This window comes from Nematolebias whitei, chromosome 10 (assembly GCF_014905685.2).
Source record: "Nematolebias whitei isolate Nwh7 chromosome 10, NemWhi1, whole genome shotgun sequence".
Classification (NCBI taxonomy): Eukaryota; Metazoa; Chordata; class Actinopteri; order Cyprinodontiformes; family Rivulidae; genus Nematolebias; species Nematolebias whitei.
In genome coordinates, this window is record NC_056507.1 from 33,306,499 (window position 1) to 33,334,466 (window position 27,968).

The following is a 27,968-nucleotide window of genomic DNA, read 5'->3' on the forward strand; positions in this document are numbered from 1 at the left end:
TAGATAGATAGATAGATAGATAGATAGATAGATAGATAGATAGATAGATAGATAGATAGATAGATAGATAGATAGATAGATAGATAGATAGATAGATAGATAGATAGATAGATAGATAGATAGATAGATAGATAGATAGATAGACTTGGCTTTATGTGAAATGCTTTCCCCTTTTGGTTACTAGAATATATATATATATATTTATATATGTATATATATATATATATCCAATGAATCATCCTAAAGCAGTAGTAGAGATTTTCTGATGAGTGGTTTTGTGGAAATGTTATGAACAATAAACATGTTACCTGCTGTAGATAGCTCTTTGAATGACCTCAGTTTAGAAAAATAGAGTTTAATTCTGACTGGATTGACAAGCTAACAGCTAGTCTGAGATCTGAGTGAGGCATCAACCATAGTGGATAATTGCTGTCCTAAAACAACCAGTTAAACGTTGCCAGTGTTGCAGTACAGTTGTGTACATAGAATCCATCCAGGGTTATATGCAAACACTAACAGCCACAGCTAACAGCTAGATGTTTCCCCACTGAACTCCACTTCTATTTGAACCTAAAAGTACATAAACAATAACATTACATGGGTGAGGGGGTCCAGCACGAGAGCAAAGGACAATATCTTTTTGATTCTGCACTTTTCCTACATTTCCAGACTACTCTGATCTCTGTACACTACCTGGAGTCTGATAAAAACACTTTATGCAGTTGGTAAGTCTATGGACTTTCAGTTAGCAACACATGCACTGGCAAAATAAAAAACATCAGCATTTTTGTTATCTTGATTTATTCCAGTGCAAAAAATGTCAAAATAAAAATAAAAAAACAATAATTAAAACAAATGTTTTGAAGCATGTATATCATTCTTTTAAAAAACAAAAGGACTGCATGAAGGACTTTCAGTTGTAGACATCATACTGTAGGAAGCAGACGCAGCTGCAGAGGGCGCCATCAAGCAGAGGATGTGGATGTGTTGCTAAATGAAGCAAACCCATACAGAGTGCTTCACCCCACTGGACAGTTCAACTCCACAGTGACCTTCTGTCAGCTCAGAGACCCTTTGACACATTGTCCAACCCCTGATCTGATGCACTTCAAACAGGGACTCCATCTTGTTCACTGATTAATCAGCACATGCTGAGTGGTGGGAAAATATCAGCAGCTTCTCACGGATGACACAACGGGGCACGTTTTAAGGACATGAACTGTAAAGGGTCGTGCATATTTAAACTGCTTGAGGTGAAGCAGCAGCTGAATCCACGAACAAATGTTGCTGTAACAGAAGATGGGGTTAATTAAACTACTGTTTTTAACTCGTTCTTACATTCAAAGAATCCTTATAGTGCAGGATGTACTTGGTTATTTAAGGGATGGTTCACGTATTTGAAGAGGGGGGTTTTGTGGAAAGGGTAAGAAAAGTTACCGGTAATATCTTACCTGTTGCAGATAGCTCTTTGACTAACTTCAGTTTGGAGAATTAAGTTTAATTCTGACCAAAGTTCCCATAAATAACCAGACAATTCTGTGTTAACAGCCATGCGATGTGAACTTGACAGCTATGTAAAGGTTTATATGTAAAAATAAATAAATACATTTAGCATGATTTGTGATTTGTTTAAGATTGGAGTTGGCTGAAAATGAGAACAATCCACTTTAGTTGTGGTCTCAAACTGCTGTTACTTCAGCCTGGTCTGGATGAAACTCCAAAATGAGGTTGTTCAAAGCACTCGCTACAACAGGTAGGATACTGATTATTCACAATTTTTTTCGCAAAACCCCCACAGCAATAGCTGCTGTTTAACTATAATAATTTGTCACAGCTGCGCTCCATGGAAGAGCAACAAAACATATTAATCTGCTATGACTTTATTAAAAAAAATGTAACTTTTATTTGCAGTCCTTGGCTTGGGAATTGTAAACACTATTGCTTGCTTGTTCATAATATATTCTGTATGTGTATGACCAATCACAGTTGATACTAATCGCCCTTTAGCTGCAGGACCTGGCCGCATTTTACTCCAACAAACTTTTGAGACTGTCATTACCAGTGCTTTGCACTTATAATGGATTGTGTGAATCATCTTCTGGAAACAATTAAACATTGTCATTGAGGAACGTGCAACTTAAAGATGTGTTATCCTGATCAGTGTAATGGACTAGGCCTTCGACCAAAACATGCCTCTGAAGACCTTCATGGACAGGAACTGTTATTTCATATTGATTTGAATCCAGAAATACAAATTAGCTCATCCAGAGACTTTCTAATTGTATCCTGAACTAATCAATTGAAAGAACACTCTCTTGTTTATATTATCATTACTATTTTACAATATCTTGATAATCAAAAGTGTGTTTAGTTCATACCATTTCTAAATGTTGAAGTGAACCACTCATTTTAAATCAACTGTGAAACAGTATCAATGATTTTTTTAAATACTCATTTAAATTAGAAATCAAGTTAAATGTCTATTTACAAAGTAATTATGCATTTTGATCTTCTGTCTGAAATGAGAAGTAGTGATGTCGGTCAAAGTCGGAGACAGTCAAAAACAAGTTGTTAGAACGGGCTGTCGTGTTTTTAAACTCTCAGACAGTAAATAAGAAACTGGCACCTGCAGTGTTTCTCACTTCGCCAAAACATTTCTCTGTCTGTTCCTAAAACATTCCTGCTGTTTTCTTGACTTGAAAAAACCCTTTGACGTCACTAGGACCACACCCCTGTTGGTTGCTTCAACCAATCAGGACGAACTAAAGTGACCAGAAGCAGAACTCTTTAAAAGTCGACACTTCCTGGAACTATAGGCTGTTTTCTGAACTTCTGGAGTAGAGTTCTGGAGTCGTCTGAAGTCTTCCTGGAATCCGATGGAGTTTGTCCACTGCTGAGTGGAACTTCGGACTCAGTTTTCCAGTCTGATGGAGTCATCCATCTCTGCAGGAGTCACGACGCCTCGCTGTGACTATCACCAGGCGAATGCCCTACAACTTCTGAGGAAGTTTGTTCTGTTGAACGGAGTATCTCACGACATCTGCCGAGTCGCAGCCGCCCTGAGGAGACGCTGAAAGGTAGCGTGCCAGGGACCTCTTGACCGTAGCGGACCCATACTCTGCCAAGGTAAAGAGTTGTTCACGAGCTTCACGCACTAAGTGGACCGAGGGCGAGCTGCGTTTGAAAGGAGTGTGTTGTTCTGGTCTACAGACATACATCTTCCTCCATTTTCCACTCTCCCTTTAAACTCCTCCATTTTTTCCCATCTTTAAACTTCTATCTTGCCAGTAATTAATCCAGATATCTTCAGAAATGTCTGTTGTTTTTATTAAGTAAAACGTGCCAAGTTTTATTATTCAGAACCAGATCAGTCTAATCAAGTGTACAATGTTTTGATGTTAAATTTTGATTCTGTTCAATAAATGACCAATTTATTTTGATGGGTCAGAGAAAATTAACGTCTCATGTCACTGATTAAACCATCTACGCACAGTTACTTCTGTCACATGGCTGTAATTAGCTCGAAAAAGAGAGAACCCGTTATTTAAAATGTAATTGTAGTGAAGCTACAAAGCTAACCTAGCCCTTAGAACACTACATCAGTTAGAGGACAGATGTAGTTTAGGACAGATTAGGACAGAGGACAGATTTAATTTCACTTTATTCCATTTCCCAAACATATAGTTTGGAGAAGTGTAAACGGTGGATAAAGGCTTGCAGCCAACCTCAAGTACAGTTGAATATGACCATTGGTGTCAGAAGCATTTGTAATGTGGGAGGAACACACTGGTGGTGGTGGTGGTGGTGGTGTGTGTGTGGGGGGGGTGGGGGCGGGTGTCTGGTTCTCACCCATAAAATGTTGAATAAAGTAGATGTCATTTGTATTTTAACAGGTTGTTAAACATCTACGTTTACCTCCATAAGTAAACACTTGATTTAATAACTATTTTAGAGTTAATGCCACAACAAGAAGTATCCTGACCAACAGCTCTCCTTGTGTGAATAGAGCATGCTCCGCTTCTCTCACATATCTTAACCCTCCACCCCTGTCAACAACTGCGGGCACTATTGTAGCTCTAAGCTAGCGCACAAAATAGAGATATCTCCCCATCCTCCCCCATCCCATCAACAAAACCCCCTGAAGAGATGAGCACCCTGCCAAGCCAAGTGACCTCGGAAAAACACTGCATGTGGTGGGGAGAGTTGCTGTAGAAAACCCAGAGTGGACTTTTAGTGGTTTGAGTATTCTCCTATCAATCTAGTGGAATGGATTCATTAATGTAGCAATAGAAAAAGTGCTGGGTGAACTAATATTTCATGGTAAATGTGTGTGGGTGTGTGTGTGTGTGTGTGTGTGTGTGTGGGGGGGGGGGGGGGGGTCCAAAATGATTTTTTTTTTTATGTGAGGGGGACACATCCACTTCACCTATAATTGTTGTGACACCTATGAATACAACACTGATAGATGTCAACTACAACATGTTTGTGTGTATGGAGGTAACGGACAGTAAATCTACATCCATCCATCCATCCATTATCTTTACCCGCTTATTCCATTTTGGGTCACGGGGGTCGCTGGTGCCCATGTCCAGCAATCACTGTGCGAGGGGCGGGGTACACCCTGGACAGGTCGCAAGTCCATCACAGGGCCACATAGAGACAAACAAGACAAACAACCATTCACTCTCTCTCTCTCTCACCTAGGGACAATATAGAGTTACCAATCAGTCTAACATGCATGTTTTTGGTCTGTGGGAGGAAACCGGAGCACCCGGAGAAAACCCACGCATGCACGGAGAGAACATGCAAACTCCACCCAGAAAGGCCCCTGGACCGGGGTTTGAACCAAGGACCTGCTTGCTGAGAGGCAGCAGCTCTACCAGTTGCGCCACCGTGCTGCCCCAGTAAATCTACGTTTTAGATAATTACATTGTATCATTAGTCATGAATGAATACTGTTATTTGGTGAAGTACGTAACACACACTTTCCAGAACATTTGTTTACACTGCTTAATAAACAATCAGTCTGAATCACTGGTGTGAACTGGGTGTTTGGCACACGCTTAGATAGATTTCCTTCAAAATAACGTCATAAAACTGATGCACAGCTATTTCAAAATCTTCTTGCTCTCTTTTTGCCTCATTGTTGACTGACCCTTCAAAACATCTCAATGAGTGTCTGGTAATGCCATCAGCTTCACAACATCTGCCATTACAGTTGTCTAGTTTGTCGGAAGTTTGTTTGCCCTAGATCATGTGACCACAAACGTGGAGAGATCATATCGTAAGCATCATGGTAAATACTCTAACATGAATGTTTTTGATCTGTGGGAGGGAGCTGGAGTACATGAAGACAACTGGGAGCAATCACATGCAAACTCGAACCAGGAAGACCTCAGCCTGGGAGGCAATCATGCAATTATCAGAGGTGACAGCTCTAACCACTGTACCACCATGTACCACTCTTTTTAAAATATATAAATTTATTTACTTTTTTAATGAAATGTACTGTAATTTCTTCAAATCCTTTAAAGACGTTGTGCTATTTGAAAGCTATTTCAGCATACTTGCTTCACTTGTCTCCTTATTTCTCCTTCTTGTCATTTTTATGCATATTTTGCATAATGAGGTGCATATATTGCATCTTTTTATGTGTTTTCTCTGTCTCCTTGTGCATCATTTTGTTTCTTTATTCATATTTGTGGTGAAGGCTGCACAGAAGTCTGTTGGAGTCAGCCTCCCCACCATCACAGACATCTACATCTCTAGATGCAGGAAGAGGACAACCTGCATCATGAAAGACCCCACTCACCCAGCACACACACTTTTTGCCCCGCTCCCCTCAGGTAGAAGGTTGCGGAGCATTAAGTGCAGAACCACTAGACTGAGGAACAGCTTCTACCCTGAAGCTGTTAGACTCATGAATCTCTAATCAGAATCATCACTGTGAAAAAAAATACTGTAATGCCACATTGATTGGTGCTATGTGCTGCTGATTATCATGCTGCTGATCTTATGTTGCTGATTATGTCATGATGCTGTGTTCATTCGTACTCATCTGCACATACAGACTCACGCTTGTGCTGCTGTTGTTTGGCGTATTGTTTTTGTACTATTAAGTGTTTAGTGTATTTCTCAGCGTATATCTTAGATCCTTAGTACTGTTTATTTCAGTTTATATTTTACTATTGTATATGTAACTGGGACCCTGTGTACACAATTTCATTCCACCTCATGTACCACATGTGATGAAATGAGGTGAACCTGAATGGGTGTCTCTAATGTTGTAAATAGGATTGTACATATGAGTGTGTTCTGTGTGGGTGTATGTACAGTACTGGATGGGGATAAGTCAGGTTGTATTGGGGAGATGGTTGGAATTGTGTGTGTGGGTGTGTAAATGTGTATGTAAGAGTGTGTAGTTGGAGATGAATGACTTTAGGTGTGTGTTTACAACTCTACAATTTACCATTGGAGTAATGTTGGATTACTTTCTGCATTGTTTTATATGTGTATGTGTATATATATATATATATATATATATATATATATATATATATATATATATGTTGTTGTTTCTTTTCTTCCTCTCATGGACTCATAAGACTCGTAAAACCAGATGGGTGTAAGGTGTAACTATTGAGTATTGGATATTGGAGAAAGGGTAGGATTCAATGTTTTACTTCTTCCTACCCCTTTTCAGACATGTTAAATGGGATTTGTGTGTGTGCATGTGTATGGGTATGTGTACATGCATAGGTGTGTGCACAATGGGATGAAATTATTATTTATTTATTTATTTATTTTTAATTTTGTGTGCATTCAGTCAAAGCAGATGTATTTGCAGATGTGGGTTGCTTTGCAAGGGGTTCTGTGTGTTCAAATGTGCATGTATGTATGTGTGTATAAATGTACATATGGAAATATATGGATGCGCAGATTCAAATTGGTATTGATGTTGATACACCCTGTGCAGTGGTTTTGACATGTCTGGAATGAATCAATAAAATAAAAATAAATTAAATTAAAAATGATAATAAACCTACTTGAAACTTGATTTTTTTATTATTTTTTTTTTTGTCTATTCATATATTTTGTTTTCCTGTGTGTCCTTTTTGTTTTAATAAAGTGCTCTTTTCAGTCTTTTAATGTCCTTTATTATATTTTGATGTGTCTTTTAGTCTTTTTATGCATCCTGTTTGTTTTTTAGTCTGTTATTGCACATTTCAGCAGTCCTTCAGCACCCAGCAGTCTCACTACATTTTCACAGAAAATGCTCATTTTTCTAGTTAGCATTAAAACACATGAATAGTCATTTTACATGTTGTTAATTTTCTTGCATCCAGTGGGTTTTTTTAAATCGTATTTTCTGAACTGGACACTGCATTTGACTCAGTTGCATCAGGTTTCAGTGCAGCTCCAAACAAACTGGATGTTTCTTTAAATTGTGCCGGCTGACAGATGCACGGGGCTCAGCTTGAGCCAGGTGCCAGCTGTGCTCCTGCTGTGTGTGTTCTGGTTTACTCACCAGGCACCAAAGAGCTCCAGGTGAGGTTGCAATTATCGTGGCTGCTCTCGGGGTGTTGTACATCAGAGCCAGTTCTCCAAAACTCCCTTTGTTGTCATAGCAGCCCACCAACTTGTCCGCACCGTCTACCTTCACGGAAATGTTGAAAGTCCCACTGAAGAAGAACGTTGTAAGATTGGAAGTCATATTTTGACATTTGATGAAAATGTTTTGTCACCATGAAACTCTTGATGTATATTTCTTAAACGCATAGATAAAAATTTTATGAATAAGCACCTTTGAATTACATAAAAGTTATCCCCGTCATCATCTTGATCGATGATGTGCTCTCCTTCTGTGCAGAGCTTTTCAAACATGGCATCCAAAACCTGAGACATCTCTTCCTGAGAGGGCAAGAAGCACATTTTATTTACATTTTGAGGCTTTCAACAATTTTTGCAGAATGACGACGTGTTTTATTTTTGCTTCAAACATATTACAGTTTTGTTCTGCATCATGCTGTCAGCAGCTCATCTATTCTGCAATTTAACAAACAGCCTTGTGCAAAAGAATGAATGCGCTCACTTGATCCAAGTTCTTGAACAGAAGAATGTCCCTGCATGCTTCCTGTAGTCGCTGTCTCTGCTCATCAGTTTTGGGATGGGTGACCTGTAGGACAAGACACACGTCAGGGAGAAGACATATTGTTGATCAGAAACTTAAAGGTTCCTGATGCCATATGAGGTGTCTTACCCTTGGCTCTTTATCTTCATCATCTTCATCAGGATTGAATGCCTCAGCACACACTGCATTAGAAACACAAAGGACTGCATTTTTATTGTCATACTTTATTTTATTTATAACTACAACCACTTTTATATTTACAGCCACAATCACATGAACTTATAAAGCAGTCTACAGTGTTTACAGGGAAGTTTAAGTATTTTATTTTTCTCTGTCACACTTAAATGCCAATTCATCTAAAGAGTGGGACTTGGAGTTTTGGTCACAAACACCTTGTTATTTTCATCCAGGTGTTAAAAAATCTGCTGCTAGAACTTATTCATTGCTTAAACAGATGGATGTATTTGATCAGTAAGTGACTTTAGAAATGTTAACTACTGTATGTTTGCAGTTCAAATAATTCAGGTTTTGTTTGAGCTTTTCACTAAATGAGATTCTGTTAAAAACAACATTCTTATGTCAGCTAACTTTGTTGCAAGTAAAAGGTTTTGTAGTTTTACAAATTCTAAAGTCAACATTAAAGGAAGTTTCTCTTTCCACGGCCTGACAGAACTTGTTTAATATCCACTCATTTTATATATAACAAATACCGATCTATTGAGAGTCATACAGATCAATGCATCCATCCATCCATCCATTTTCTTTACCCGCTTCTTCCATTTTGGGTCATGGGGGTCGCCGGTGCCCATGTCTGGCAATCATTGTGCAAGGGGCGGGGTACACCCTGGAGGGGTCTCCAGTCCATCACAGGGCCACATAGAGACAAATGAGACAAACAACCATTCACTCTCTCACTCACACCTAGAGACAATTTAGAGTTACCAATCAGCCTAACATGCATGTTTTTGGTCTGTGGGAGGAAACTGGAGTACCTGGTGAAAACCCACGCAGGCACGGAGAGAGCATGCAGACTCCACCCAGAAAGGCCCCCGGACCGGGATTTGAACCAGGGACCTGCGCGCTGAGAGGCAGCAGCTCTACCAGTTGTGCCACCCAATTTTAACAATTCATTTAAGGAAATGAGGTCAATTTGTCCTCTAGTAGTCTAAGCCTATAGCAGCATAAGAATCCAACCCTAACTATAGGATTTAGCAAAAAGGAAAGTCTTAATCCCAGTCTGTAAACTGGACAATGTGTCAGCCTCATGGACAGAAACTGGAAGTTGGTTCCACAAGAGAGGAGCCTGATAACTGAAAGATCTTCCTCCCATTCTGATTTTGAAAACTCTAGGTACCGCGAGTAAACCTGCAGTCTGAGAGCGAAGTGCTCTGTTAGGAAAATATGGAACAATAAGATCTGTAATATAAGATGGAGCTAGGTTGTTGAGAGCTTTGTAGGTTAGAAGTAAGATTTTGAATTCTATTCTGGATTTGACAGGGAGCCAATGGAGAGAAGCTAAAACTGGAGAGATATGATCTCTCCCACTAACTCCAGTTAAGACTCTGGCAGCAGCATTTTGGATTAACTAAAGACGTTTTAAAGAAGTATTTGGACACCCAGATAATAAATCATTGCAATAGTCCAGTCTAGACGTGACAAATGCATGAACCAGTTTTTCTGCATCATTTTTAGATGTTTCTAATTTTAGTGATATTACGCAGGTGGAAGAAGGAGGTTCTAGTAACGTTTTTAATGTTGGGGATAAAAGACATGTCCTGATCAAAAATAACACCAAGATTTTTAACATTAGAGCAGGAGGACAGATTAATGCCATCTAAGGAGGGAGAAAGACTGAAAAATTCATTCCTACGATGTTCAGGTCCGAAAACCAAAACCGTAGTCTTGTCTGTGTTCAAAAGGAGAAAATTAAGAGTCATCCAGGTTTTTATGTCTTTAAGACATGCTTGTAGTCTAAGTAGCTGATTGATTGATTGATTGATTGATTGATTGATTGATTGATTGATTGATTGATTGATTGATTGATTGATTGATTGATCAGAGATCAGAAATACAGCTACTCAAGACTCTTCCGTTGTTGACCCATTTAGCTGACATAATAAAAGATTAATAATAATAAAAATAATAATTAAACGGGGGCAGCATGCTGGCGCAACTGGTAGAGCTGCTGCCTCTCAGCGAGCAGGTCCCTGGTTCAAATCCCAGTCCAGGGGCCTTTCTGGGTGGAGTTTGCATGTTCTCTCCGTGCATGCGTGGGTTTTCTCCGGGTACTCCGGTTTCCTCCCACAGACCAAAAAACATGCATGTTAGGCTGATTGGTAACTCTAAATTGTCCCTAGGTGTGAGTGAGAGAGTGAATGGTTGTTTGTCTCGTTTGTCTCTATGTGTCCCTGTGATGGACTTGCGACCCGTCCAGGGTGTACCCCGCCCCTCGTACAGTGATTGCTGGACATGGGCACCAGCGACCCCCGTGACCCAAAATGGAATAAGCGGGTAAAGAAAATGGATGGATGGATAATTAAACGGTCTTTAAGCGACAATTCTGATATTTGGAAGTGTGGTTCTGTGGAAAGGTTGTAAACAGTTCATATCTTACCTGTTGTAGACGGTTCTTTATACAGATTCAGTTTGGTGGAAAAGTTTATTTCTTACCAAACTGACAAGCTAACAGCTAGTATAGGTGGAGCAAAAAGCGAAGTAGAATGCTCCATCTTAAAGCAACTAAACTCTTAAAACTAATAACACTTCAGGCAAACTTTGTCACGTAACAGTCAACTTTGCATTACACATGAATATGATAATATTCCTGCCAGACGAGGTCCTGCTAACTGCTGCTCCTGCTGCGTGTGGTTGTCAATAACTACGAAATGTTTTTGTTGTAAACTGACAGTTTTGTAAAACAAAGTTCACGTGAAATCTTTGATACCGGAGTTGTTTTTGGGCAGCGGTGATCTACTTTGTTCTTTAAACAGCCGTCAACTCCTCAATTTTCAGAACTACTCTATTCTCTGCCTTTTTTTTTTTTTTTACTGAGTTTTCTAAAGAGTGATCTACAACAGGTAAGATGTTGTTTGTTGATATAGTTCCCACAAAACCCCACTTCCAAAGATCTAAACTCCCCCATTCAAAGAGACAAGCGCTGACACAAGAGATTTTACAGAGAAGTTACTAAAGTCATCTCTGACATAAACTTTACGAATAAACCATCACCAAAATAAACTATAACAAATACATTCGATTTTTATTTTATTTTATTTTATGTACAGTTACTCTCACTTTTTAATGCATACAGAGAAAAAGAAAAGTCTAAAACAGTTGTAAAGAATCATTAATTTATGATTCATATCAGCAAAACTGCAGCAAACAGTTCAAACAGAGCTCCTGTTGCACTGAAGCTACAACGTTACTATTCTTAGCCAGAGATAATTAAAGTATCACTTCTTGTCCTGATTTCTCCACCCACGTCACTCACTGACATTATAAACTGAGTGCACGACAGAGTGGATTCATATGCTCTTATAAATCAATGCTATTATTATAAAGAGGAGACATGAAGAGAAACAGATGGAAAGTTTCAGCGCGGCGGTGCAGCCCACGTGTTCCCGTGTCAGATAGTTTCCTGCAGTGATCCTGTCCAGACTCTTTGCTGTTAACAGCTTCAACAAGCAGCAGACTGTAACTCACCCGATGCTCTTCTGATGAATCTGTTTATCACCGGAGCTGAAAAACATGAACGCCACACGTTACATTTTGTCCCAACGTCAGCTGCTCACACAGTTACGATGACGCGCCACAGGCCAAGACAGATGAAAATGTTTTCGCTCATATCTGTGCGTCTGTTGCTAATATACCTCATGAACTATCAGAGGGTTTTAAAGAAACTTGCAGAACACAATCAGTGGATGTGCATCTGATGGACTTTATAGTCAAACCAATTAAAAATGGAATTAGTCTTTGTGCTAAACTCTTCATTTTACACTTATTGACCTAAACTCTAGCTGAGACTGATCCTCAACACATGCTCTGTTGGATTAGTTTAAAATTGTGCCTTTAACTATTTGAAGTCAACTCTGATTATTAACAAAATTACAGTATTTCATGAACCACTAAGTTTTTTCTTGTTTTTTTATGAAACTTTCAGGAAATATTCACTGGATGTATCACTGGAGCCAACTTCATTCAAGAGAGCCATTTTTGTGTTCATCCAACACTACAGAGGCTGTACCTCAGCACATTTTACAAACATGCAGCTAAACTTTGACGTGGTAGTAGCTGAGACTCGTTCCCAACACATGGTCTGAGATGTCATAATGTTGCAGAACTTTGTTCTCAAGCTGTGACGTCACCATTCTTCGTCATAAAATGAATTCAGACTAAAACTTTGGCATGAAAGGTGGCAGACACTTTGTATTCCATCAAGGAATTCTAGGTCTTTAATTCTTGAAAAGGGTTTAAGTTATTGTGATGTTCAAACTCATTGTACTTGATTCATTATTAGAGGGGTAGTCTGAATGACTTGAAGGGATTTTTTTGTGGAAAGGTTACTATTAATATTTTACCTGTTATAAAAGATTAACTCTGACCTGAGACACAATCTAACAGCTGGTCTGACCAAAGTGGATTAAAACTCAACTATCACGCAGTCTTGCCTTTATGTCCCCCTTTATGCATTTTGCATTTATATTGGTCAAATATATAATGCTGCTATCGCCACTAAATGTCTGCACCCGACCTGTTTTAAAACTTAACTGCTGCTATTTTTATATCCTCTGTTGTTTTTTATATTCTGTTATTGTTTATATTCTCAGTTATCTGGGGCGGCTGTGGCTGAGCGGTTAGAGCAGTTGTCCTTCACTGAGAGAGTTGAGGGTTCAATTCCAACAGCAGTCACATGTCAAAGTGTCCCTGGGCAAGACACTGAACCCCTCAATGCCTCCGATGTGTGTCCCATCAGTGCATGAATGTGATAAAGCACTGATTATTCTTTGTATATATCTAGTAGAGTGTTATATGAATGGGTAAATGAGACACAGATTGTAGTTTAAAGAGCTTTGAGTAACTTTATAAGATAGAAAAGTGCTATAAGTACAGTCAATTTACCATTTTTTTAAATATTCTCTGGGGTTCTTTTTATATCTTGTGTATGTTCCTTTGTACTGAAACTCTGGCACAACAATTTCATGCGGGAACATCCATCCATCCATTTTCTTTACCCGTTTATTCCATTTTGGGTCACGGGGGTCGCTGGTGCCCATGTCCAGCAATCACTGTGCGAGGGGCGGGGTACACCCTGGACGGGTCGCAAGTCCATCGCAGGGACACATAGAGACAAACGAGACAAACAACCATTCACTCTCTCACTCACACCTAGGGACAATTTAGAGTTACCAATCAGCCTAACATGCATGTTTTTGGTCTGTGGGAGGAAACCAGAGTACCCGGAGAAAATCCACACATGCACAGAGAGAACATGTAAACTCCACCCAGAAGGCCCCTGGACCGGGGTTTGAACCAGGGACCTGTTCGCTGAGAGGCAGCAGCTCTACCAGTTGCGCCACTGTGCTGCCCTCATGCGGGAACAATAAAGTTCTAATCTTATCTTATCTTATCTTAATTGGACTTACAAACAAGCACAGATTTCTGGGTAAATATCTGCGTAATGCAAAATTCGTGGTGACGACAAAGGAAATCTGTAATCTTCAAAATTTCTAATAAGTTCATGGAAAGCTGTAGTTTATGGAGCTGGTGCCTGTCCCCAGCTCCATACCTGGACCAGTCACACTTCCATCCCAGGACATATTGCTGTCAAGTTTACAGATTAGGGTTATTTACAGAATTCTGTGGTTACAAACAAGAAGCAGGTAACACTTCCACTGCAGCGTGAGACACTTTATGCATCAACATCTTGGCAATATTGATTAATCTTATCAACTTTGGTTAATTTAATGGGGAAATGTACAGTCTGCCATGAACAAAGCAGTTTGAGAAATTTTACATGTCATCTCTTATCAACCTTTAATATTCTAATATGCAAATGCGTTTTGTTTCTGTGCTTATGTTCTATAGGGCCGTGGCAGCTCGGTCTAATGCTGCGATCTTTTAATCCTGAGGCTGAGTTTGAGCCCAAGTTGCATCAGGACGAGCATCTGGCTTAAAACGATGACTCTCATGTGCGCTTACTCGCTGTGGCGCCGCTGCAGAGGGGAGCAGCCGAAAGAAGCTGGTAATGAAACTGTCCCTTGAACATACCATTACCTTGAACTTATATTTCTGCAGGAATACTGTGCAATGTGAAAAATAGCATTAATTGCATCGTCCATGCATTACTTGCATTGTGTGTGTTTTTGGAGGCTCACGGTAGAAGTGGCTGCAGCAGCAGGTGCTACAGCTACCTGCTGCTGCACTTTCAAAGAACCATATAATCAATGTATAAAAAAACAAACATGTAATACAAAATCAGTGATGATGTAAAGGTTTATAAACATTACCATGTTAAAAATAAACTGAATTTACAAGAATTGTGTTAAGATGACACCCAGTCATGTTGGTCTTGGCCCTGCTCTGACTCGCTGTTAGCTCGTCACTCCAGTCATTTCCTCACAGAGCTTTCTACTAAATGTTTATAACCTTTCCACAAAACCCAACTTCAAAAGACCCTGGACTATCACTTTAAGCCTCCATATTCATGAGGGGTGAAAACCTGAATAAGGACAGCTGCTGTGAAGTGGGTTTGGGACCTCTGAATAATTTAAATGAGAAGGGAAAAAAATCAAATGTGTTCCACAGACCACAGGCTCTCCAGATCAGAATGAAATTTACATTAACGGGTCTCATTCATGGACATCCTGCAAACCAGTGTGGACCAGGGGAGCTCAATGGAAAACATGGCCTTTAAAAAAGGGACATTTTACCTAATAAATGTGGTGCACCTGCCCTTATGTAACACGGCCGCTCTCAGACTCATTGGGATGCTGTGGTGCCAGCTGCTGATTGCAATGCTGCACAAACTGATGTGGAGGAATAACACCACTTCAGAAAACACACAAAAATATACATGCAATGTCTGTTTGTGGATTGCTTGAATAGACTGCATGTGCCATATTTTACTATAAGCTAATGAGGGTGGATTGTCAGGCCCCATTAGTCGGGGGGCTCCTGCATCTGAAACAATAATAATCAGTGCGGAGCTTTAATAAAACAAAGAAGCACAATAATTCTGCAGCAGGTTGAGCATTTATAAAAACGGGATCAGCAGCATCCTCCATATGGCACCTGACAGGAAGGCAAGAGTGTTTTTATCCTGCACGCTGCCGTGCATGCTCCGAACAACATGAATGTCAGCCACATGCATGCGCATCCTGACACACAGCGGAGAGAAATCATGAGCACCTGTGAACTCCTCGTCATCGTCGTCCTCCTCCTCTCCGTCCTCCGAATCGATCTGCATGGCCTCGTCAATGAAATTGACCGCTTTCCCCGCGCGCGGAGCCGAATTCTGCTCATTGCAGGAGGCGGCCTCTTTGTTCTCGCTGTCCTTCAGCTGGGTGAAGTACTGCAACGCGAACTCGAGCAAGTCCCTGGGCTGGTTCCTCAACACTTCCACGGTAAAGCTCTGCAACAGCTCCGTCAGTCCTTCAGGAATTTCTATACTCATTCCTGGTTTCAGTCTATGGATGTGGACCAAACCGGTTTGCTGCGAATATATTTATATAAAACCAGCAACAGGATCAGGAATAATCTGCTGGCCGCCAGTCTGTGCACGGACGTTTCTGGGTTATGCTCACTGAAAATGGCTCTGGGTTTTAGGTCCAAGCATCATCTTCTTCTTCCGCTGCTGCTGCTGCTGCTGGCTATAGGAAACCCACGCATGTGACCCAGGAAACCATGGCAACCACCTATCCAGGGATTGCGCACATGAGCATGAGCGGCGCACAAACTGCAGCCAGTCACAAAACACGAAGGATGGAAGGCTGGAGCTTCAGGACAACAGGGCCGACTGGGCAGCATGCTGCCTTTGTGTTGTGTCCTCAGGCTTCAGTTTCTCTGATTATTCTGATTATGGTCACAGAACAAGCGTTTAGGAGCAAGAAGCACAGGAGGTTATTACATATAAAGACATGGGCAATTAAAGGCCCAGCATTGCAAGAAGAAATGCATATCGCCCGCCGCCTTTTATGACAGTTTTATGATGAGAAATGACGAAATTATTGCCATTTTGGCTACTGATAAAAAAAAAGCTTTGTGCACGAGATGTCGCGAGATATCGCGAGATCTCACCGTCTGTAAAGCGTCAGTGAACTGTCAGCTACAAACACCAAATTTAAGTAATATTTGTAAAGCTGATTGAATTGTAGACATTTTGTGTTTGTTGTTTAACTGTAGCAACCATTTTAACTGTGACTCTAATGTTTAATCAGATAAATATGTAAGATAAGATGTTTATGCATCTTATTGTGTTATTGCAAACTGTTTCTTTTTATAATTTATATTTCTGCTATTTTAGTTTGTAACTGGGACCTTGAGTACATAATTTCGTTCCACCTCATGTGATGCGATGACAACCTTGATGTTGAGAGGTTCATGAAATTGTTCCCTGGTGCACAAGATATTTTCCTAACACAACACACATGAACACAAAACACCCTCAATTTGCCTTTGAGCTGCAGCCGACTCCGTTATTGAAGCTGAAGAGTTTATAGTTTCTATCAGACTCAGGTTTATTCACTTTGTTTCACAATGTCTTTAATGTAACAAAGCATTTATAACTTAAACAGCTGAGTGTCATCAGCTGTATTTTGTGCATGCGTTTAATGAAATGTTTGTATTATTTTCACCTGCCTGAGAATAACAGATGAAATTTAGCTAATGCAGATGCATTTATATTGCTGTGTAATGCAGAAATATGGATGAATGTGCACGGTCCTTTTAAATAAATAAAAGGAAACAAAATAAAAAACTTGCCATGTGACTTGAGAGATTGTTTCACCTGAAAACCTTCCGACCTGCGTGGATCCTTGATTAAAAACTGGCATCATAAACAGACCTAAACTTGGTTATCTTAAATAAATGGCTAAATGGCATCTTTATTTCAAGAACATAAATCATATTAATGGAAATTCTCACAATAAAATGCTTTAATCATGTGTGCAGGATCTCCGACAATAAAAATACTAGTACCACCCTAAAGAGACTTAAATGCCCTGAAGACTTATATTCATGCACAGAGATGACAAAAAAAAAAGTTCAAATTATTGGACTCTATTAAAAAGCAGTCAGGTTTTTAATTTGAATAATTTTGAATAATTTTTACATTTTCGTAGCTGAACTTCGGAGTTAGAATCTAAACTATCAATTTTCACACATTAAATAAGTCAGGACAGAGTTTTTTGTTTATTAAATTAAATTAAATAAAGTAAAACATTACACGACAGTTATCATTCTACATTCAATGAAAAACAAAAGAACAAAAGGCAGGGGGATTATTCAAATAAACACATTAAATAAAGAGCACAAATCAAACGTTTTTATAGCTTTCTTGTTGCTTGAGTCACGAAAGGTTACAATGTTCAGACTCCATGTGGAAGGCCTGAAAAGAGGGAACAGAGTGACTAACCTTTGATTTATGTATATTATATATCCCTAAAAGTATGATGAAATTTATGATATATAGTTCTTTGTTTTTTGGTTTTGGTATCATGGACTCCAAACAGTACATTGTTCCAACTTAAACAAAAATTAGAGTCGCTCTTTCTCTGGATCAATGAGATGACTTGTTTCCAGAAGGTGGAAGTTTTGTGACAAAGCCAGAACAGGTTCAGGTTCATGGTCTCAGGTTCAGACTCACAGAGAGCACTTCACACAAATGTCTTTCGTACTGCTTGGCCGGGTGGTACCTGTAGATTCATTTATAAGAAACTTCTCTTACTTTGTTTATCACTAAATATCTATATGGCAGTTTCCACACATTGACCCAGTTCAGCCCATTTACAAATCCAGCCCAGTAATGAACAACATAGGGGATAGTGGTAATATCTGCTTGAAATAATGACCCAGTATTACGATTATTATTTTTGGATTTGACTGAAAAGCATAAACGAACAACTGGTGTCATCAAGGGGTCAAAAGGTGGAACAACAGCTGGTTTCTCAGCATCTTTTAATAAAGTTAGAACACCAGAGAGAATAGTATTCATTACTAGATCAAATTATTTTGGGGTAACAGGAATATTAAATGTCTGCAAGAAATCAGAGTAGCAAATTCCCATTATCATTAAGTAGCTGAGATACTAGAATTATGCTGTTATCAAACCACAGGTTTTAAAAAAATAGATTTTTGTATCTGATGTGTTGATTGTTCCAATTGAAACATTTATGTGGTTTGTCAGTGGTTGATCATGTTCTTGTTTAAGCAACAGCGACGCCTATTGGTCATTAGTTTACAGTGCACCGTGTTTCTGTTTTCAAAATTTGGTTTATACTCTGATTTAATATCAATTTTATTTAAGTAAAACAAACGACCCCCCCCCCCCCCCCACCACCACCGCCACGAATCATGCAATCATAAACCCTTGAAAAAGCATATCATTTTTAAGTGTACATTATTTCTGTGGATATTTTTGTACTTTCAGAGATATTTAGTAATCGAAAGGTCAAACAGCTTTTGAGTTCTAATAAATCCTGAAATGTGCCCTTTAGATTTTAGGTTCTCCCCAAAACCCCACAGCATTTCATGGCATCACGTTTTAAATAAGTGGAAAATTAAGACTCAGATATCGCTACAATTGTGGAAAAAAAATTAATGCACCCTTTTTCAGATATTGAGTTTTTCCCCATATTAGGACAATTAAAGGGATTTATACCATGTTCTAAAATTAAACTTACCTAAAGCCCAGAACTTTGTGCATTATGTGGTGGGCAGAGTCACATTCTGAGACTGAGCATGCTGGAGCTTGATACATGCATGCCAGGATCATTTGATTAGATGATACATCTGACACCAAGAAGCCACCAGAACTAACCAGATACATGCAGTATGTGCACTGTGGAAGCAGACATGGACTCACTACTAGAATACTACCATTAATACATGTACACGTCAAAATCTCAAAGGAGCCCAACGATTATTGTACCATTACTGGAAATATTTTTACTTCTGCACAAGATTCAAGAGGATTTATACTTCCAGACACCTTTAAGCAATTTAAACTGGTGCTCAGATAATCCTGAAGTCTGTCAAGATCCAACAATTGTTCATTTTTAAATAAATTTAAACTGTAATGCAGCCTCTTTCCCCCACTGTTGTATATAAAGACAAAAAAAAAAAAAAAAGTTCCGAGGTTCATGCTCAATCAGCCAGGTACAAAATCCAACAGTGGTCAATCAGGTCATCTGGACAGTTTATTTTTTGTGGCAGACATTTCTCCCTCTGTCTGGAGATCTGCTTGAGTGCCAAGTAAACATTTTTCCCCACTAAGCAGTACACTCCTTTAGTGGACCAGTTTGCTGGTGATAAGATGGTTTCTGGGGGCTGTTGTCCCCCATCAAATCCTCCCAGGCAGCCACAGTAAATGGACTGTACTTATATACCACCTTTCTATCTTATTTCAAGATACTCAAAGTACTTTATACTACAATCTGTGTCCTCATGTACCCATTCATACAGCTCTCTACTAGATCTCTACAAAGCTAATTGAACAAATCATTCTAAAGAGACTAATCAGAGCTTTATCACATTCATGCACTGATGGGACACACAGAGGCTTTGAGGGGTTCAGTGTCTTGCTCAGGGACACTTCGACATGTGACTGCTGGTGGATTCGAATCCACAACTTTCGCATTGGAGGACGACTGCAACCACTCAGCCACAGCCGCCCCAGTGGTTCAAGACATCCAAGTTCATGCTCAGTCATCCTGGTACAAAATCCAATAATGGTAAATCACAGTAAAATGTGTTTTTGGTAACATTTATTTGATCAACAAACAGAATTGCATCTTTTCGTAAACAGTTCAGTTAAATATTAACAAATTTACAGTCATGGGGAATGTAAAAAAAATAAAATAAAACAAACATCCGCCTTAAAAATAAACCCAACTTCAGGACGTCGGCCACACTGGAACAGGACAGGTCCCTGCTCCGTTACACGTTCTCCCACTCAGTGCTTCACAGTTCATCTTTTTTTGTCGTCTGCAAACCAGAAGCAGAAGATTCAACACCTGTTGCATCCAGAACAGACTGCCATATTTCACAACATGTGAAGAGGACCGTCTCACCGTTTCATCGTCTTCTTCATCTACAACTTCCTCTTTATCTTCAGAGTCCTCCTCAGCTGGTTCCTCCGGCTCTTCTTCAGGTTCTTCTTCAATCTGCAACAGTAACATCGTTTTAACAACCATGACCTAAACTGCCGTGCACACGGAGACAGCCGTCATCAACTTGCCTGTTCGTCCAGAGGTATGTTCATGCTCAGTCGGAGCATTCGCTCTATTCTGTCTCCGTAAGATTTTGTGTCAGCGAGCTGGTATCCTGAGCGCAGCGTGGCCGTCTCAAAGAGAACCACTGCAAGATCTGATGCAGTCTGGTCCTCAGCATCAGCCTGAGCATGAGAAATTCAGTTCATCTTCATGATCACTCCACCTTTAAGATCAGAGCTGGTTCATTTGAATAAAGACCAAAGAGACTTACAGTGACTCTGCTGAGCATCTGCTTGATCAGAGGATGTTTGGGGTTGATTTCTAGTGTTTTCTTTTGACTGGCGTAATAACTGAGGGCGAGAGGAGAATTAACATAAGCTTAAAGTAGAAATGGTGAACAGTACAACAGTCAGACTTGATACACACCTTGTGGAAATGTCTTTGCCCGTCTGGTAAGCTTGTGCCTTCATAATCCTCTCCATGTTTCCTGACCAACCGTACTGACTGGCAACCAAAGCGCATGGAGAATCTGTCAACCTCTGAGAAAGAACCGCCTTCTCAATCTGTTAAGGAGAAAAATAAAAACAGATTAGCAATGGGCAAATTTATAATCTCTTCATGGCGTCAGTCGTCCCTGGCATGAACATCACAATACCTTGTCCTTCAGAGATTTCTCCTTCAGCCAGGTGGTGAGAGGCTCAAACTCCTTCTCCTGAGCTTCCCTCCTCTCCTTGGCCTTTTCACTCTCCTCAAATTTGACACCCTCTTTAGCCACATTCTGGAAGCGTTTGCCATCGAACTCAGGCAGCGCCTGAATGCAGTACTCATCCACGGGCTCGGTCAGGTAGATCACCTCGTAACCTTTCTTCAGCAGCCTCTCGACAAAAGGAGAAGACTCAGCCTGTAGGCAAAAAGTCACATCAGTTTATCTCCAGTCACATTCCTTCATCACCACACTCCTCACCACAGACACTCACCTCCTTCTTGCTGGTGCCAGCCATGAAGTAGATCTTGTCCTGCTTCTCCTTCATGCGCTCCACATACTGCTCCAGGCTGGACAGGACGGTGTCGCTGTGCGAGGTCTGGAAGCGGAGCAGCTTGGCCAGACGGGTCCTGTTGGAGTGATCCTCAATGACACCGAGTTTAATGTTGGTTCCAAACTCCTTCCAGAACTTCTCATTGTACTGTTCCTCTGCAATCTTCTTGATCATGTCCAAAGTTTTACGGACAAGTTTCTTGCGAATAACCTGAACACACAAGTCATACAAGAAATTTTTTTAAATGTAGTCCTTATCCTTCTAGAATAAGACTGACCAGATTAAAAATAATAAAAAGCTATGAACGATAAACAGCTAACTAAATAAAATTAAAAACACAGCCTCTTACAGAGAAGGAGCTGCATTCATGTTTAAAGTTTACCTTGAGCAGTTTGTGCTGCTGCAGAGTTTCTCTGGACACGTTCAAAGGAAGGTCATCAGAGTCGACCTAGCAAAACAAAGTCCTCTTAATCTCAATGTAGGCAAATTTAAAACGAGACGAGCAGGAACACCATATACTGTACGGTGTGCATCTTCCAACCAGCAGCGACTCACCACTCCCTTGACAAAGTTCAGGTACTTGGGCATCATGTCGTTGAAGTCGTCTGTGATGAAAACTCTTCTGACAAACAGCTGGGAAACAAAAGTTGCAAAATAAAACCTCAAAGCCAGTCCTTTAAATTCATCCTGAATATCCTTCAGGTGACTAACCTTGATGTAATCGTTCTTTTTGGAGCCGTACTCGTCAAACAGGCCACGAGGGGCTGACGTGGGAATAAACAGGATGGACTTGAAGGTAACCTCGCCCTCAGCGGTGAAGTGGATGTGACTTATCGGGTCATCGTTGTCCTGATGGCATGCAAAACATTGATCAGATCTGAGGAAACCACTGCATCGAGCTCCACCGCAGAATGACAAAGTTCAACTGAACATGTTTATACCTTAGAGAAGGTTTTGTAGAACGCTTTGTACTCGTCCTCCTCAACTTCCTTGGCTGGTCTCTGCCAGATGGGCTTGATGTCGTTCATCAGCTCCCAGTCCCACACGGTCTTCTCAACCTGCAAAACACATTTTCAAAATAACAGCACAGAGATTGGTTAATTTCAGCAGATTATGTTTTCCAACTTGCCACTACCGTAAATAACCCCTTCACAATATAAATGGATAAGTCACTGCACATCTTAGTAACTCAAGGGTAGTTTGCATTTTATTTTTTTGTACAGTACTCTAGCTCCAATGGTGAAATTAATTCTCTGCATTTTTCCCCTAATGTGCATGTGAGCACCAACGTGAAGCAGAGCTGCCATCCAGGGTGTCCGGGGAGCAGCTGGTGGGGGTCAAGGGACTTGCTCATGAGCCCAGAGTGAAGCAATTAAGGGTGGAGGCAGGTGTGGGTGTTTCACCTTTCCCACCCACATTATGACGTCAGTCTGAGTCGACCGGCGACCCGCCAATCACAGGCCCACCCTCCAACCTCTGCACCACCAGTAGGTCATTTACCCAATTAGCAGCGATAAGAATAAAATGATAACTGCTAATATGCATACAAAATAGTGTTTGAAGTTGAACGCATTACCTTTTTGGTCTTTGGCTTGTCTTTGTCTTCATCCTCTTCCTCGACTTCAGCCTCATCCTCAGACGCCTCTTTCTCTGGTTCTGCTGCATCTTCCTCAATGGGCTCTTCAACCGTCTCAGTCTTGCAAGTTAAGAAAATATATTTGTTTACTTCCATACAGACATGGATTAAATCAAGTCAAAGTGTAAAAGAGCATGTCAGAGGTAATCACCTTGCTTGCCCAAACATAGATGGGGAAGTTGATGAACTGGGAATATTTCCTGACCAGATTCTTGATGGTCTCCAGCTCCAGGAAGTCTGAGGCCTCTTCCTTAAGGACTAGTCTGTTAGGATGAACAGACGGCCAAACATAATTTTCTAATGAACAGTTTATAGAATGTTATTTCACAGCAAAACAAAACAAATGAAAACTCACGAAATGGTGGTTCCTCTGCCCAGTGTGTCCCCGCGGGGGTCCTCGATGACCGAGAACTCATTCGAGTCAGACTCCCAGATGTGCTGAGTGTCATTATTGTGCTTGGATGCGACAATGACCTTGTCAGCAACAAGGAAAGCAGAGTAAAAACCCACACCGAACTGTCCGATCAGCTCCGATGTCGACTGGCCCTCAGACTGCATCTCTGTCATCTTGTTGAGGAACTCGCTGGTGCCAGACTTGGCGATTGTACCCAAGTTCTTCACCAGCTCCTCCTTGGTCATTCCAATACCAGTGTCGGTGATGTGGAGCATGTTCTTGTCCTTATCAGACTGGGGGGTAAAAAAAACCAAACAAGTGAGTTACAAACGCATGAGAGTTTTTACATCGCTAGTAGTGAGTGCCACTCCCAGTTTCATATGCATACTTTTATCTTGATGGTCAGTTCTTCATTGGTGGACATCACTTCTTCATTGGTGAGAGACAACAAGCGGATCTTATCCAGAGCATCGGAAGCATTAGAAATCAGCTCCCTGAGGAAAATCTGCAAACAGAAAGATTAGAAGTGAGACTAGGTTTTCACAAAGAAAAGAGCTACACAGAATCAGTGTTTTTGTACCTCCTTGTTCTTGTAAAGAGAGTTGATAATGAGCTTCATCATTCGATTGACTTCAGCCTGAAAGGCATGTTTTTCAGACTTTTCCCTGAGTTCCTTGATCTGAGCTGCGTTCAACCCATCCAGCTGGATAGCCTCCTCTTCTCTGAGACACAGAAGCAGAAACACAGGTAAGAAAAGAGTGCACACATCTGGTCTGGACATTAAACAGCAGTAGTTGACCCTTTACAGTTCGGTCATGTCAAGCCTGGGCAAGGTTGCCCTGGTTCATCTGTGTACACAAGCTTGGTCATGCTGACCTTGTGCTATCTGAAAGTAGTGGTGATCGTCAGCTGTAACAATTAACAGTTCATTGAAGAAAAATAAAATTACCAACCTCTGAACCACTTCGTCGTCTGTTCTGGAGCCATCCCTGCTCTTCCCCAAATCATCTTCCACTGTTCCATCCACATCAACTTCATCCTCAGCCCTCACAGCAGCTAAAACATTTAAAAAAATCAATTCATCTGAAGATTCTTACAGTAAAAAATGTTTAACTTTTAAAATACCAGCGTTAGCCACAATTTGAAATCTGCATGTGTGCAGCAGCAACCATTTCAAATGAGCCAACTTAATATTAACATTTGTAGGATTTCTGCTAGAAGATAACGGAGGAGTTCCTGAGACATGAACGTTTGCTGCCATTTTGGCAACGTCAACCTGTTCGTTTCCATTAGAAACTTCTGGAAAGACGGCTTTAATGAATGACCTTATACGATTTAAGAGATAAAAAGGGTTATGGGAATTATAACAAAACAAAAAGTACAAAGCAGATCTGAGAAAAATGCTATTTTATGGAGCAGCGAAGCACAAACGCACGTTAAATGTTAGCTTAAATGCTAAACCGTTTAAAGCATGAAGAAGTGAGGTAAAGAGGACATTTCTTCCCGCTACTCACCAAAGGCTAGAAGTGCGAAAAGGAGGCCTATGAACCAGACGCGTTTCATTTTGAGATACTGCTTGTTTGACGCTGTGAGTCTTCAGCTTTAAGGACAAAAGCCGGGCAGGCAGCACGGACAGCACTGGGCTTTACAACAGCGACCGTGGAACTACTTCTCCACTAAACGAGCCCACTCCGCTGAACTCGTGAAGACTGACCAATGGGAGCGCACCACGCACACGCGTCGACCAATCACCGAAGAGCTCTTCGTACACACCGTCCAATCAGATTGTTCAACATAAGTCTATGGCTGAAAGTCGTGTCTAGATATTATTGGTCAGGGCTGAGCGACGGGCACACCACTTCCTAAAATTTAGCGTTTGTTTAAGAAGAGAAAATCTCAGTCAGCACGTTAAAGTTTGATTTTTTTATATTAATGTCACTGTAACACCGGGAGAGTATGACAGCCTCTTTCGTTTATGTCTGTACAGCCACGTGTCACTGCAACAATACATTAAATTGGTCAGAGACGCATTATAAATAGCGCATCTTTAATGATAATAATAATGTTGAGGAACATAAGACCAACAAGTTTATTTGGTTTCAACATTTTTTTGTTACAATTAAATAAAAGCCATTACAGAACATTCTGTTAAAATAGCAAAGTGCTTTTGGAGTGTTACACCAGTTCAGTTCAGGGCACATGGTCATATAAAAGTATACATGTTTAACTTCCGTTTGAAGATCAGATGTCAGGTTTAATGTAGAATAGTTTTGTTACAATAAATAAATGAAAAATCACCATAAAAAGTACATGTTGGATAACAATGCCAGAGAATTCAGCTTGGATTTCTCATTGTTAGAACCACAAAAGTAAATTGGTTGAATGAAATCAGTCTGTGAGTAAACTATATTAATACATTTTTAAATCCTAAGCCAGGGTGAAAAGTCAGTACTTTTACTAAAAACAAACAAACAAACATCGTTGCTATAATATTATATAGTCCAAATTTTATTTTTGTTAATGTTTTATCTTCAAAACTGCAGTCATTTGTACTGTAATAATAAAACAATGTTATTTTCAAATGACAACTGAATACGTCATCATTCAACCGAACAATAAAACCACTATCAATAGTATCACTCTTCTGATGACATTTTGAAGGGTGCTGATGCACCTACTGTCCAAAACTACATCAAATTTGTAATAATCTAAGATATGTAATAGATGAATTGGTAAAAGTAGCATGAAGTGAATGAACCAAGATCAAAATAAACTAGAGGAAATGCATTTCCTGCAAAAATGCTGTGTGACTGCTTATTGCAGAACTTGCTGAAAAACAGCTGAAATTAGCTTAAAAAAACATGCTGAAACTGAAATGGAAGAACAAGTCTAAGTTAGGGTGTTGGTATACAAGCATTAAAGTATTTCTCTTATATATTTTTGGTCACCATGACGAGCCACTGGCAGCAGCTTGAATAATTGTGTGAATGTTTATGAAGCATTCACACAATTGTGATCCATTTATCTTCCGTATGTTTTTCAGTGGGCAGCACGGTGGTGCAACTGGTAGAGCTGCTGCCTCACAGCGAGCAGGTCCCTGGTTCAAACCCCGGTCCAGGGGCCTTTCTGGGTGGAGTTTGCATGTTCTCTCCGTGCATGCGTGGGTTTTCTCCGGGTGCTCCGGTTTCCTCCCACAGACCAAAAACATGCATGTTAGGCTGATTGGTAACTCTAAAATTGTTTCTAGGTGTGAGTGAGAGAGTGAATTTTTGTTTGTCTCGTTTGTCTCTATGTGTCCCTGTGATGGACTTGCGACCCGTCCAGGGTGTACCCCGCCCCTCGCACAGTGATTGCTGGACATGGGCACCGGCGACCCCCGTGACCCAAAATGGAATAAGCGGGTAAAGAAAATGGATGGATGCTAATTTAAATTTTTTCAGTTAATTCCACATTTTTAGTTCATTTCAGCTCTTTCCTCTTCCTTCTGGTATAGTTCAAGCTTCTTTCTGCTTTTTCAGCTACTTTTCAGCTATTGTTTTGTGCTCATTTCTGTTTTTTTTTTTAACCTAATTCAGCAAATGTGTGTTCTTTCTGCTTTCTTCTGCTAACTTAGACAAATGGTTTGTTTTTATAAGCAAGCTGTCTTAAAGACATAAAACCTGGATGACCCTAAATGTTCTGCTTTTGAATACAGGCAAGTCTGAGAATGAATTTTTCAGTCTTTCTCCCTCCTTAGATGCATTAATCTGTCCTCCAGCTCTAATGTTAAAAATCTTGGTGTTATTTTTGATCAGGACGTGTCTTTTATCTCCCACATTAAAAAAGGTTACTAGAACCTCCTTCTTCCACCTGCGTAATGTCACTAAAATTAGAAACATCTAAAAATGATGCAGAAAAACTGGTCCATGCATTTGTCACATCTAGACTGGACTATTGTAATGGTTTATTATCTGGGTGTCCAAATACGTCTTTAAAAAGTCTTTAGTTGATCCAAAATGCTGCTGCCAGAGTCTTAACTGGAGTTAGTAGGAGAGATCATATATCTCCAGTTTTAGCTTCTCTCCATTGGCTCCCTGTCAAGTCCAGAATTTAATTCTAAATCTTACTTCTAACCTACAAAGCTCTCAACAACCTAGCTCCATTTTATATTACAGGTCTTATTGTTCCATATTTTCATAACAGAGCACTTCGCTCTCAGACTGCAGGCTTACTTGCAGTTTCTAGAGTTTCCAAAAGCAGAATGGGAGGACGATCTTTCAGTTACCAGGCTCCTCTCTTGTGGAACCAACCTGCATTTTCTGTCCGTAGGGATGACCAGGCCTCCCCACCATCACAGACACTA

General features: G+C 40.3%; 2 protein-coding genes across 2 annotated transcripts in view; both read right to left on the reverse strand.

Annotated features, from left to right (window-relative positions):
* LOC119415820 (cAMP-dependent protein kinase type II-beta regulatory subunit) overlaps positions 1-16,014 on the reverse strand; it is a 19,537-nt gene extending 3,523 nt beyond the window's left edge. Inside the window, exons 1-6 of the mRNA XM_037682994.1 lie at positions 15,539-16,014; positions 11,834-11,869; positions 8,261-8,313; positions 8,093-8,176; positions 7,805-7,911; positions 7,529-7,682 (exon numbers count right to left, since the gene is read on the reverse strand). Coding sequence (XP_037538922.1) covers positions 7,529-7,682; positions 7,805-7,911; positions 8,093-8,176; positions 8,261-8,313; positions 11,834-11,869; positions 15,539-15,803 — 699 coding nt within the window. The 5' untranslated portion in view covers positions 15,804-16,014. The remainder of the gene's footprint in view (positions 1-7,528; positions 7,683-7,804; positions 7,912-8,092; positions 8,177-8,260; positions 8,314-11,833; positions 11,870-15,538) is intronic.
* A 4,127-nt stretch (positions 16,015-20,141) lies between these two features.
* Positions 20,142-25,292, reverse strand: hsp90b1 (heat shock protein 90, beta (grp94), member 1). The gene is made up of 18 exons (XM_037683615.1): positions 25,141-25,292; positions 24,580-24,682; positions 24,207-24,348; positions 24,015-24,131; positions 23,588-23,919; positions 23,384-23,495; positions 23,173-23,292; positions 22,538-22,654; positions 22,308-22,445; positions 22,152-22,229; positions 21,979-22,044; positions 21,537-21,806; positions 21,215-21,460; positions 20,986-21,122; positions 20,831-20,909; positions 20,586-20,741; positions 20,419-20,511; positions 20,142-20,332 (listed from the first exon to the last, which is right to left on the reverse strand). Exons 1-18 carry the CDS (start codon positions 25,187-25,189, stop codon positions 20,309-20,311), a joined length of 2,379 nt encoding a protein of 792 aa, XP_037539543.1. The 5' UTR covers positions 25,190-25,292; the 3' UTR covers positions 20,142-20,308.
* Between the last annotated feature and the right edge of the window lie 2,676 nt (positions 25,293-27,968).